The 12,834-nt window shown below is 36.1% G+C and overlaps 1 protein-coding gene across 1 annotated transcript; it reads right to left on the bottom strand.

Moving 5' to 3' along the window:
• Positions 1 to 336: 336 nt before the first annotated feature.
• On the bottom strand, positions 337 to 5,689 carry KLRD1 (killer cell lectin like receptor D1; the record flags this gene model as incomplete). The annotated part of the gene is made up of 5 exons (XM_084256053.1): positions 337 to 457; positions 1,559 to 1,701; positions 2,453 to 2,604; positions 4,373 to 4,465; positions 5,683 to 5,689. 5 exons carry the CDS (start codon positions 5,687 to 5,689, stop codon positions 337 to 339), a joined length of 516 nt encoding a protein of 171 aa, XP_084112179.1.
• Positions 5,690 to 12,834: the final 7,145 nt, after the last annotated feature.

Raw genomic sequence — 12,834 nt, forward strand, 5'->3', positions numbered from 1 at the left:
AAAAGACTGAAGGGATGCTGACATATATCATTTGACGCAAATATTTTTTATTTAAATTTCTGCAGAGAAAATATACAAAATGATATTCATAAGAAATATTTAACTCAAGGTTGAACATGTGTTTATTAAAATATCCATTACAATTTTATCTTGATGCTTTATAATTTCAGGTATATTCATCAATTATTAATATTTTCAAATATATGAAAATTATATGTTCAAACACAGCTAGAAACATTTTACAGATTCTAGAAATACATAACTGTAACAGTTCAAGTAGTAAAATTACCATTCTTAAGATGAACCATCATAGCCCACTTCTGCCCGAAGAAACACCTAAATAAGTTGTTGCTTACAGATATACATGTTTTTTGATGTGCAAGGTTCATCCCAAATACCGTTGGTTGTGCCATATACTACGCAGGTCATTGGGTTGGCACTTTGAGAGTTTGGCAGTCTGTAATGAAAAATAAAATGTTAACGTATGGGAAAAAGAAATGAGAATATTCAGGGATGACACCTTTAGTATATGATAGACTTTTTCAAAGTATTTGAATGATTCATTACAGATTGAGTCAGTATATTTTCTAGTCAATAACCACAGTTTTGATGATTATAGAATGCAACATTATGAAACAGGGCTATTGTCTCAATAAGCAATAACACAGAGATCAGGGTTTGTTTGTTTTTTATTTTGATATTGCTTTAATGGATCTGATATACACTCTACTTCAACTTTGCTTAAAGATGTTTTGACTAAGCTAGCCTAGGAAATAAATCAGGGAATACATGTTGAAAGCCCCATGTTTATGAATAAAGACGAGATTAAAAAATTATAAATACACAGAAAATTAGTCTAGAAATTGGAATCAAAATTGGGGGTTGGAGCTGGGAATACTGGATTCCAGAAAAATAAAGAAAATGACTGTGTTTTTTCTGCATGACTCCTGTGAATGTAATTTCTGTGTAAACACACACAGAGCATAGGGGAAAAAAAATCCATACATCACAAGCTCTATTATGGCCACAAGCACACAAACTTCATATCACTTGAGCATAACATATTTTCTATTTGCAGCTAAAATTTTTATTCTCTTAAATCTATTTTTTCTGTATTCTCATGGCCTAGGAAGACTGTCTTGGCCACATTCAGTGGTGAGATAAACATATACTCATACAGAACAGAAAAACCCAAGATTGGCAGAAACTTGTAGAACCTGGGCCTCCCCGGTGGCGCAGCGGTTGAGCACTGGATTGCAAAGCTGCCTGCAGCTTCTAAAGCCCCAGTTCGATCCCTGGCCACTGGCAAGGGTCCCACATGGTGGACAGACCTCTCTTGACTCCCCCACTGCTCCCCTCAGCAGTGTATTTAGTCAGCCTGCCTGTTTCGTTCCCTGCTCTGGCTCTGGTGAATTCTCTCACCCTCCGCGCTTCTGCCTGTACCCAGTGCTTGTATAAATAAATAAATAAATAAATAAATAAATAAATAAATAAATAAATAGATGAATAAATAAATAAATAAATAAATAAATAAATCTTTAAAAAAAAAGAAACTTACAGATCCTGAGAGACCACAGAGCCATCCTCCCCCACCCAGGCACTGTGTTCTGCACTGTAGGTGACTCCAATCCAGTATAAGTATTTACTGAGCTTCATAAAGTGCTGCTTAGAAACAGAAACAAATTGACCTAATTGAATGTACTGTGGGATAATATATCAATACATATTTTTAAAGTTAATGTTCAGCATCAGATTCAACCTCTCAATCACACAAACTAAAATTACTTTTAACATTTGGTTTAGGAGGTGGTGACAGGTCGCCTCCATCCTCATCTGAGGCCCATCTACTTATGGAAAAAACCCAAAAGCTCATGTCTAGACAGAATGAAAAAATTATTATACACATGGTAATATATTATCTATTATATTTTGAAGGAAGTTAGAATTTTCGTGGAACACTTCCTTCACCGTAGGCCAACATTCAAACTGATTCTGTATCAGTGTCTAATAGGAAGAATTTTGTGGATATAAACTTCTCAACCTATATTTAACTACTTAGAAATTGGATAATTGTTATGATAATACATTTCATACCAAAATGATGACAAAATATACAGAATTACAGAATCAACTATAAAATCAAAGGGATAAAAGTTACTGGTTTTACTTGATATCTTAATAAAACACACTTATATCACCTTCGAATTCTCTCTAAAATGTTTTTTGTATTTTATATGACATTTGTCTTGAATGTAATTCAATAACACACATCTTTGACAATTTTTGTAAGTTTTATAATGATTGTTTAGAGTGAAAGGATATTAGTAAGTCATTAGTTCAAAAATTCTCTCTCCATTTACTATCTGATTAAAGACTGGAATCATTCAGTTTACTTAGGTAGTACATTTTCCTAGATCAAAAAATTTATAGGAAATAAGAATTAAATACATGCCAATTCATCTTTATTGTGCATCTGAAGTAGAGTGGAATTCCTTGAAGCACAGAAATCCCTACTTTCTTTCCAAGTTTTTAATTCACTGGAAATGAAGTAACAGTTGCATTGATAGCCGACCCATCTTTCTTGGCAAGAACTATATCTAGAATCTAAGAGAAAAGTAAACCATAACTGTTGACATTGGATATTGTTTTTCAGTGCTCTTTACTCATTCAAAAATTATTTTTCATTTTATTTCTACAAATTATTTGAAACTCTATCTGGGCATAAAACTGGATGGTCTAGAGGCAGTTACAGTGTTCTGTTTAATCTATTTTCCTTTCTGAATCTAGGAATAACTTGATCTAGGAATAAGTGAGATCCAAGAGAACTTTAAATTAGAAATATATTTAATCACATTCCCCGAATCATAAAGTATCAATAGATGGTACATTGGGAGAATTCTGATAGATAGGGTACATAATTCATTTTCTAAAGGAACATTTAAAAAAATAGCTTAAAATAGCACTTTAAGAAATCACTATCCTCAGTAACAAAAGTCATGACACCTGGTAAACAAGCAAATCTTTGCCAAATGAATGATGTTGCAGGTGTAGAATAGAATGTGGTTAACGGGATGTGGGGTGGGGGGAATAAGGAGATGATGAAGAAAGATTATAAACTTAAACTCTGAGGACCTAATGCACAGCATTGTAGTTGTAGTTAGCAGTACTCTATTATATACTCACTTTTGCAAAAACAACAACAAAAAAATAGATCTAATTTTTCTCGCCATGGAGGTGTTAGCTAATACTATGGTGCCATCATATTGCACTGTGTAGCTTTATCAAATCAACACATTACATGCCTTAACCATGCACAATGATGTGTGTCATTTATAATCCAACAGAACTAGAAAAATATCTAAGGAATAAAATGAAGTGAAAAATGATCACAGAAGATACTAAGACAACTTAGAAAACATTTGGATAAACTATATTAAAAATTGGGCTTTGACTTATTTTGCTGAGCAAAAAGGAAAATACCGGATGGTCTCACTCATAGCAGGAATTCAGAAAACCTAAATAAGGGACCGGGAAAAAGACTAATTATAATAAAGAAAAAATCAAAATCAACAAGCAGCTATAAACCAGAGACACACTATGGGGGAGAGGGGAAGAGAGGAGGGATTAGGGTCAATATAAGGGGGGGTGGGAATTGTATGGGGAATATAACCAAAATGAAAATGCATATATTGTGCAAAAATGAAAAATGACGTAAGAATTATATAAAATAAAATATATTAATAAAAAAAGTGGCTTTGAGCTGACTTTCACTGATAAGTAGGGCTTAGAACTACTGAAATCTGTGTACTACATTCTCAGTCATGGAAGATGCAAAAAGCAAAGGTAAAGATATAAATTCATGGGTTATGAGCAAACACAGGTAATTAGAATTAGTTGGGAACTAATTTTTTATTACTTAAATGTGAATGCTCATGTAGGAAAAGCTAAGTTATTTCAGGTTAATATTTTCTTTATTTAAATATATAAATAATGCATATTCAAATAATTTAATAATTCTTACAATGGAAGACAATGAAATGAGACTATCCTGCAATTAGTATATCAACTTGCATAACGAGATCACAATATTCCATCATTATTCCTTGTGAGAAAAACAGGAACCTGCATATTTCATCCTCTACTCACCCCAAGGTTTACAAAGTATGGAACCTACCTTCCCGGGATTTGAGGGTGGCTCCTGGAGAGAGTGTTGTTTCAAAATCTAGTTTATGAAATGCCATCAGAAATGATTAGAAATTATTAGATACAAGTTTGTGAAACAATAAAATATTCCATATTAGTAAATGAAAGCTTCAGTAAATGATTTCATTGATGTTCTGAACTTTATATAAACTTGACTAGAAAAACTTACAGTTTTTCAACACAATTCCCAAAGTAGCCATCAGCGAAAGGCATGTTACTCCTAAGATCCCAGAAATCCACCTCCATGAAGTGGTCTGAAAAGCTGTAGAAAAAGAGAGGTAGGGTAATGACTTCAAGGAAAGACACAGGAATACAAATTCTTAAAGGCAGAAACTAGCACAGGAGAATCCAAAAAAATGTTTTTGGTTTGGAAAAATGAAGACAATCCATGGAAAACTCCAAATAATGGCAAAATCTATCCTTTTGTGACATTATCCATACTTTTTCTTCTTTCCCAAATGCATGTCATTGACATGGATTTAACATTTACTTTTTGGAAATTTAGATATCTGGAGTAGAAGTGATAAGGTGCAAATTTCTGGTTTGTTCTTTATACCAGATTTATTTTTATTTTATAAATAAAAATCACAAGAGATATAATTCCCATTAGGCAGATGGGAAAACTGGATCCATTAATAATGTTATGACTCAAAGTATCAAAGCTAGTAGCATCTAACTCAGAAATGAAATGTGTTTACCTTGTCCCAGAGTCTTTCATTCAGGTAACATATACTATCTTTATAAAAAAGTACCTAGGACTGTGCCCTTCTATCTCAGGGCATTCCCTGCCTGGAGTGATGTCAGCTGCTCATAACTGTGGAGGTCCTATGGGGAAAAAAAACACAGGACACCCTGGACTTGAGATGATTATATCATCCCTAAAAAATTACGTGAGACACCCTGGAGACCAGCATTTATTTTGCATATTTTAAACAATTATATAAAAACAGAAACTATGTATTGGACACTGCATTTCTTTCTTCCCAAAATTTACTTTCTATCACACATTTCCCCTCAAAAAAAATTTAGAAGATTCTGCATTAACATCAGCACACACACACCTAAGAGTGTTGGCATTAACAGTCTAGTGTGTCAAATGTGAATGGGATAGCATTTGGATGTCACAACAGAAATGGTAAATTTTATAAACTTGTAAACATTTCCATTAATATTCGATATTCCCTACTTATTTTTATGCTCAGATTGTGCTGTTCATTTAACCTGGTGAATCAGTCACATAAATATTGCGTTCTATCCTTGTCAAATCCATCCTTAAAAATTGTTGGAAAAGCCTCACAAAATAATTTCTATATGACAGAATGAAGAATCATGAAAATAAAATGAAGTGGAAAATACTGATATGTGAGATATCTAAAAATCTCACTATTTTCCCAATCCTGCCCTGAAATTAGCAATACTCATGACATACGCCTTCTAGTTGTTTTTATTGTTTAATTGTATGGCTCTGGCTGCACGTACCTGCCATGAGGACAGATGTTCCAGGTAGATGCAAGGAAGTCTCCCAGAGTGCTTGTTCCAGAAGATCCTGGTGGGGTCATAGAGTGAGCTGGAAGCTTAGCAATGTTGAGTTTGTGTTAAGAAAATATCTAAAAGAAAAAGAGAAAAATCTGTTTTTAAACATTGTTCGTGGTCACCATTTTACTGGTGAGATTGGATGGACAGTGTGAACCAGAAGCGGCAAAATCACAAGTTTCTAATTTGTTCCGGGACCACAATACAGGAAGTGCTCACTGTACCTGCGCAGCGCCTCCCTTTGTCTTTGGTAAAAGATCAGAGCAAGTTGGGTTGTTTTGTTTTGTTTTGTTTTTTTAAAACAATTGAACAGCAAATTATCAAAATTTTAAAAATTATTTGGGACACAGTTGGAACAAACCTAAGTGTGGGGACTCAGGGTAATAAAATTCCACACATAAAATTTCCCTACATTAATATTAAATATTTTTAGTTGCATTGCATGAAACACTGATTAAAGTAGTTAGTGTAGTTTAGATCATTTATTTCTGAAACTGCAGTAATGTTGAAGATACAAAATTAAACTCATTTGCCAGTGAGAAACTTCAGGCATGATAGAGCTAAGCAGCTTCAAAAGTATTGTATTTGAAAGCAGACAGTATTTCTCCACAGACACATACAATATATTTTAAATCAAACATCTCTCTGTATTTTTGTATTGTGTGAATTGTCATTTTCTTTACATAGAGAGGTTGGTATTTCCCTGTCTCAGTCTTGTTTGTGTTTCCCATCTCCTTAACTCAGCTCAGGAAGGCAGGGATCAAAAAGGTAGAAGCAAAGTGACATCCCATTACTGTTGCAAGTACACACTCTCTCACACACACACGTACTCTGGCACAGCCTCGGCTAGCCTGAGCCCACACTCAGTGTGTCCTTCATATTAACCTTCAATCTTTCCCTCAATACTGGTTGTTCAAAGCCCTCTTCTTCAGAGCTTTGAATTAGACCATAGCTGCTGCCTTGTTCTTATTTGTATTAGAATTTTTACTATTACTTTTGCTGTGTTATGTCATTAAGGAAATATGCTCATAACTCCATTTATACAGTTTTGTCCTCAGAAGAGTAACTAGTAATGGGAATTTGCATGTGGGGCAGGTCTGGAATAAGAGACCAGAGAAAATACCTGGATCATGATTAGCTATTGGGAAACACAATCTTCCATTATCCACATTTAAAAGCTGATTCCCAATTAAGATTTTGCTGTGTACATTGTAATTTTGAATATTAAAGTATGATCAAAATATTATGGTAATTTTAATATTACCATAGATGAAACACTACATTAAAATGGGCTTTTTCTACAAAAAATAAGAAAACATAATCTGGGACAGTGATTTGCTTTCCAGATTCCTTCAAGTTAAATAGTCTCCAAGTTTTTCATTTACCCGTGCCCCACCCTGAACTACCATTGTACCCAAAGAAAGAGACATCTGTTGTGACTTCTTCCCCTCCCCCGCAAGATCTGCTGAAAACTTTGCTTCCCTCACACCAATAAACCTCAGCACTTGATATATTAGTATCCCAGATCCCTTTCTTTTCTTATGCAGATAGAGTTTGGAGGAGCATGTTTGAAAAAAGAAATGTGTGAAGTCTAAGAAAAAACTCCCATGATGAGAAAATGGAGCTTATGCTCACAGGGTAGAGAAAAAGATGGTGAAGATAGACATGAGAGCAAGAGAGGCAGGCCTGGGGGCTACTGAGAGGAAGGTATTGGGAGCAGAGGGGCCGCCTTGGTGACACTCACCTGTCACATCCCCTCATCAGCACCTGAGTCATGTGGGGCTGCGGAACACCTAACAGGAGCTCACCCTGCACCCTGTGGGCAGTGCCAGGCACTCCCTGTTCCCAAGGGATGTTCAAGTTATTCATCTGTTCATCATTGGAGATAATTTCCCTTTAAAGTGACAGCATCTATCCCACCAAACAGATAAGATACCCATTTTTTTTTGTCCCATCAATAATCCTTATAATCCAGAAGGTAAGCTTATGAGTGGTAGTAATAAATTGATTAATAAACGTAATATGATGAGGTGGGAAAGAATATTCCTGAACCTTGGATTACTGAGACAAGGAAGTCCAAGACACATCCTGGACTAGAAAATGATAAAACATCTCTCTATATTTTTACAGCAAGAAAAGATAAAAGTAGAAAAAGCAGGTAGAATCAGTACTGTTACAGGGCAGGGAGAGGGGCACTCCAGACCCTGCAAACCTGCCTGCTCTAAACGGGTTCTGCCATCCTCCACATCAACACAAAACATATGAGACTTTAATGGGAAGGAACTTTAATACAATTAGGAAACAACACACAAAAGACAAAGAATATAGTTTCTAAATCAAGCACCCAAAGTTACCCGTCCCCTCGTGGGTAAAACTCCATCCAAATGGGATTGGCCCAGAGCAAGGACCCAAAGCCTGCCACAAATCTAAAGATCTTCCAGTGGGGACCCACAGAAAAGGATCAGAAACAAGCAGACAAGTCTGGGGGGAAAAGAACAAAATCAACATCAAGACAAAAACCGTCATTGTCACCTCCCCACGGGTCTCTCACCCACATCTGTTTCAACCAGTCCACGACCAAAAGGCAAGCACAGTTTCTTCATCCATCTCTCCACTCCATGTGCCTCCTTCAGGTCTCCTTCTGGCTCTCCATCCTACTTTCTTCCTTCCTCAGTCTCCTCTGCAGCTTCTTCTCTCTGCTCAGCTCCTCCCTCCCTTGGGTGGGTCAGGAAACTGGGAACCTCCCCCTTTCCTGGGGACCACCCTGTTACAGTACCACTTGCTGAAGGACCAAAGTGAGAGCAAAAAGAAAAAGAATTACTGATTTTACTACCAAGCTCTTCTGCACTATAAATTTTTTATGAATATGCAAGTTTGCTTTGGCCAAAAATAGACTTTTAGCCAAAAATCATAAATCTCCAAGAAGAATGACTCACATAATACACTTAAATATTTTGAAAGATGGTATTTTGTAAACTGTACCTATCTTCATATAAATGTTATTGCTCCTAATTCTCACCTTATTAAAGAATGAATTGCATTGGTTTGATACATATTTTCCCAACAGCTTACATTAAGAAAGAAATGAAGTTTTCTTTTCTCCACATTGGCTCATGTATGCTGAAATGGAGACATCAAATCACATGCAGCTCATCATAATTTTAGTGCTTGTTATATACAATTAGGATCAAAATAATAATGCCATTCCAAGTTTTCTAAAATATATCACTAACATCACCATAAAACCGAGCTTATAACATGACAGTGACATTTAGGAAAATGTTTTCTGGATTGATCAAAAAAATAAGAATAGAAGCTTCCTTTGGTGAATAGCAAGATCATCTAACAGGAAAAGAAAAACTGCTAAGCCTAGTCACCCTGGCATTAGTCATCTCATGCAGGGAAAATTTGGAGTCAGTCACTGTGTAGTCCATGAATTCAAAGAGATTCAAATTAAATTTTATAAAACCAGGGTGTTTTATTAATAAGGATGTTCAAAAAAAATCTTGATAATTATATTTCAAGCAGAGGCATAAATTTTATCAACAATAATCTACTTAATTTAAAATTTATATAATAGTCATTATAATGAGATAAAATAAATACTGATACAATTCACTGTCTTGCAAATTTAGAGAAATGAGTGTGAGTTATTAAAATGTAAGAGGTTCCATTTTTGTCAAACAGACTTGAATTCTTCCTAAGAAAACAATTAAGGGGATGTTTCTTACAAACATAATAACTTTGTTATTCTAAATTTCTCTTTCCCTACACTGTGATGATGATGAAAGTGATGATAATGAAAGAGAAAAAGAAATTGTGTGTGTGAAAAATGGACACAAAGCACTTAAATGCTTTGAACTGAATCCGGTAAACAGGATGAAAGGAGTAATTATTATTCTCTTTTTTTTTTGTCTCACACTTCACATCCTGAGTATGACCTTGTGCAATTCTATGAAATGTGAATGATCAAAGCCAGATCTAATGTAAAACTCTAAAATAAAAAAGCAAAGAGCACCCACAAGAACTCTCCAATACATAACAAATTACAGAAGAAGCTCAGCACCTCCACAACCGGGCGCTGAGAGAGTGTCTGGCCCAGTCACTAGTTGGAACGGGGTTCCTAAAACCCTGCTGGAAATAGAGTCAATCATATAAAATGAATCCCAACCCTGCGGCCCAGAGACACAGAGATACAAGTATCCATTTTGGCTTATGTATTTCTGGGTATCTTATATATATATATATTTTTAATTATTTAATTTAATTTAATTAATTTATGTTGCATAGAAGAACTGGACTGTAGGCCAGGGGTGTGGGGGTGGTGAGGGGATTCACCAGAGACAGAGCGGAGAGCAGAACAGGCAAATCTACTGAAATACACTGCTGAGGAGAGCAGCGGGTGAGAGAGGAGAGGTCTGCTGTGCCATATGTGGGTTAGTTAGCTCCCTGGCCAGGGATAGGACTGATGCCTTAGCGCTGATAGCATGCTGAAACTTAACCCCCAGCCACCAGGGAGGCCCATCTTATATTCTGAATAAAGTAAGGGCCCCCAGATGTAGTCATTGAACCTAATGCTCCAAAATGATTGTTCTCATTTAATAAAAGAATAATCACAATTCATTTTCTAGTTTCTTTCTTTCTTTTTTTCCTTTGGCCATTTACTTATGGAGTGTAAATGACCACTTACCTTATCTCTGGTAAGGAGAGTTCAAGCAGAAATGTGAAGAGCAATGTCTCCTTCAACGTTATCAGAGACCCCATCTCCTGACACCTGAATCCAGTGAAACTTTGTGGGAAAGCTCTGGCTTATCCTGTAGCTGGAGAGTCAGGGCAGATTGAATGAAACCAGAACAGGACCTTCTTTGAAAGGACAGGATTAATTTTTATATTCAGATCTCTAAGATGGTTCCATTTGACATTTCAGAAATGTGAAAAAACGACATCATTTTATTTATTTATTTTTTTAAAAAGATTTATTCATTCATATATATAAGAACCGAGATACAGATCAGATGCAGGGAAGGGTGAGAGGATTCACCAGAGACAGAGGGGGGAACAGAACAGGCAGACTGACTGAAACACACTGCTGGGGGGAGCAGCGGGCAATACAGGAGAGGTCTGCGCGCCATGTGGGACCCTCGCCAGCAGGCCAGGATCGAACCCGTACTGCAGAGGCTGTGGATAACCTCACAGCGCTGTGCTCAACCGCCTGAGCCACCAGGGAGACGCGACTACATCATTTTAAAACATGATACAATTCACTTAAAATTATGATTCAACACGTTCAAGTAGTTGTTGAATAATGGATAACATTTTACTACTTATCAAAGCACATTAGAATTATGATGTTTTTGTTTATCTCTGACCACCTAAAGCACAAAATATAAATCTGTTAAGCTTGTTAAATAAAATATCACAGGTAAGGATATAGTCTCATACTATAGTCACACAAGTAGAATCATGATGCTTTTTTTGCAGAAACACAGATGTTTATATCTTTATTACTTTTTTATTACAAATTTTCCAAACATTTTATAGGCTTTGTAAATACCCAAATTTTACAAAATTTATATCATATTATAATTTGCCTTAATAGTTTTATAGTGAGTATTTTAGAGTACAAGAAATAATATGTTATTTAGTAACAAATTCATTCAATATTTTAAAATCAAATTAAATATTCAGATTAGTGGCCAAACAGTCCCCTTAGGATTAGCAGACCCACAGTACAGCTTAAACAAATTAATATAAATTCTCATGTGTTCTGCTTATTTTCCTCATTTCCCTAAGAGTCCTCTAAGACTTATCTCCACCTTATGGAAGCTGACAAGGCTGGATATAAATTTTAGTGGTGAGTGGATTATATACATAGATTAACTTAAGTCAGTTGGGCTTTAGTTTGGATACTGGAGTGACATCCCAAAGAAAACTGTGTAATACTAATTTTAATGTACACTGATTCACTTCTACTCCACAGCTGAAATACAATAAATTTCTAAAGCACAGACCCTAGCTCTGTATGGACACTTCTGCTTTTTGAAATTGAGGTAGAACTGGGAAATCTGAAAGTGTGTTTATGGGCCTCCCTCCCTGGTGGTGCATGGGGTTAAGTCTCAGCCCTATGAAGCTATCTGCAGCCTCTGCAGCACAAGTTTGATCCCCGGCCAGGGAGCTGACCCACATGGGGCAGAAGACCCCTCCTTGACTTGTCTGCTGCTCCCCTCAGCAGTTTATTTCAGTCAATCTGCCCGGTCTGTTCCCCACTCTGTCTCTGATCAATCCTCTCACCCCCTACACCTCTGGCCTGTACCCCAGTTCTTGTATGCATATATAAATAAATCTTTAAAAAAAGAAAGTGTGTTTACTGTAAAGTGAGGAACAGATAAGAGACAAGCTCATGTGAAATTCTAAATTCACAGAATAAAATTACAGCAAATTTTCATTTCTCTCACCCTTATAAATAAAATATATACCACATGTTGAAAAGTAAAAGAAACATAGAGTTTAATCATTATCAGGGTAGCACTCATGGAACTACATCCTAGTGAAGAGCAAGAATGCTCAAATATGCCAACATGGGTCCTCACTTTAACTTCCATATAATACCGTAATTCTTTCTTTGGGTTCTGATATAATAAATTAGTTTTGCTTGTTTTTGAAATCTATATAGTGTTGCATTAGCAACACTGTTACAGGGCAGCCCTGATAATCCACAAAGCCTGTATGGAATTAGCTCAGGACATCCTTTGCCCCTAACAACACCACACTGATAGAGAAACAGGAGTTGTCGTGCAGGCCGCACAATGCACAACGCTGCCGAAGGGCAAGATACTGGCCTTCTTACTGAAAGAATAATCATACAGCATCAGTTGTGAGGGGAAAGCAGACAAAAAGAAAAAAAAGGAGTGAAACTAGAAAATGTGCTCTGTCATCTACAGTACCAGGGGTTGTCATCTGCTTGATGACAGGCACTTCTCATCTGCTTGATGACTTGGTATTGTAATTGAGATGAAGCTCTAGTTCCCCAGCCTTGCTTTTAATCTTATCAACAAGGGGTTCCACTGATCAGCTACTGGGGTCCCTAGTTATACATCA

The sequence above is a fragment of the Talpa europaea genome (genome assembly GCF_964194135.1).
Source record: "Talpa europaea genome assembly, chromosome: 15".
Lineage (NCBI taxonomy): Eukaryota > Metazoa > Chordata > Mammalia > Eulipotyphla > Talpidae > Talpa > Talpa europaea.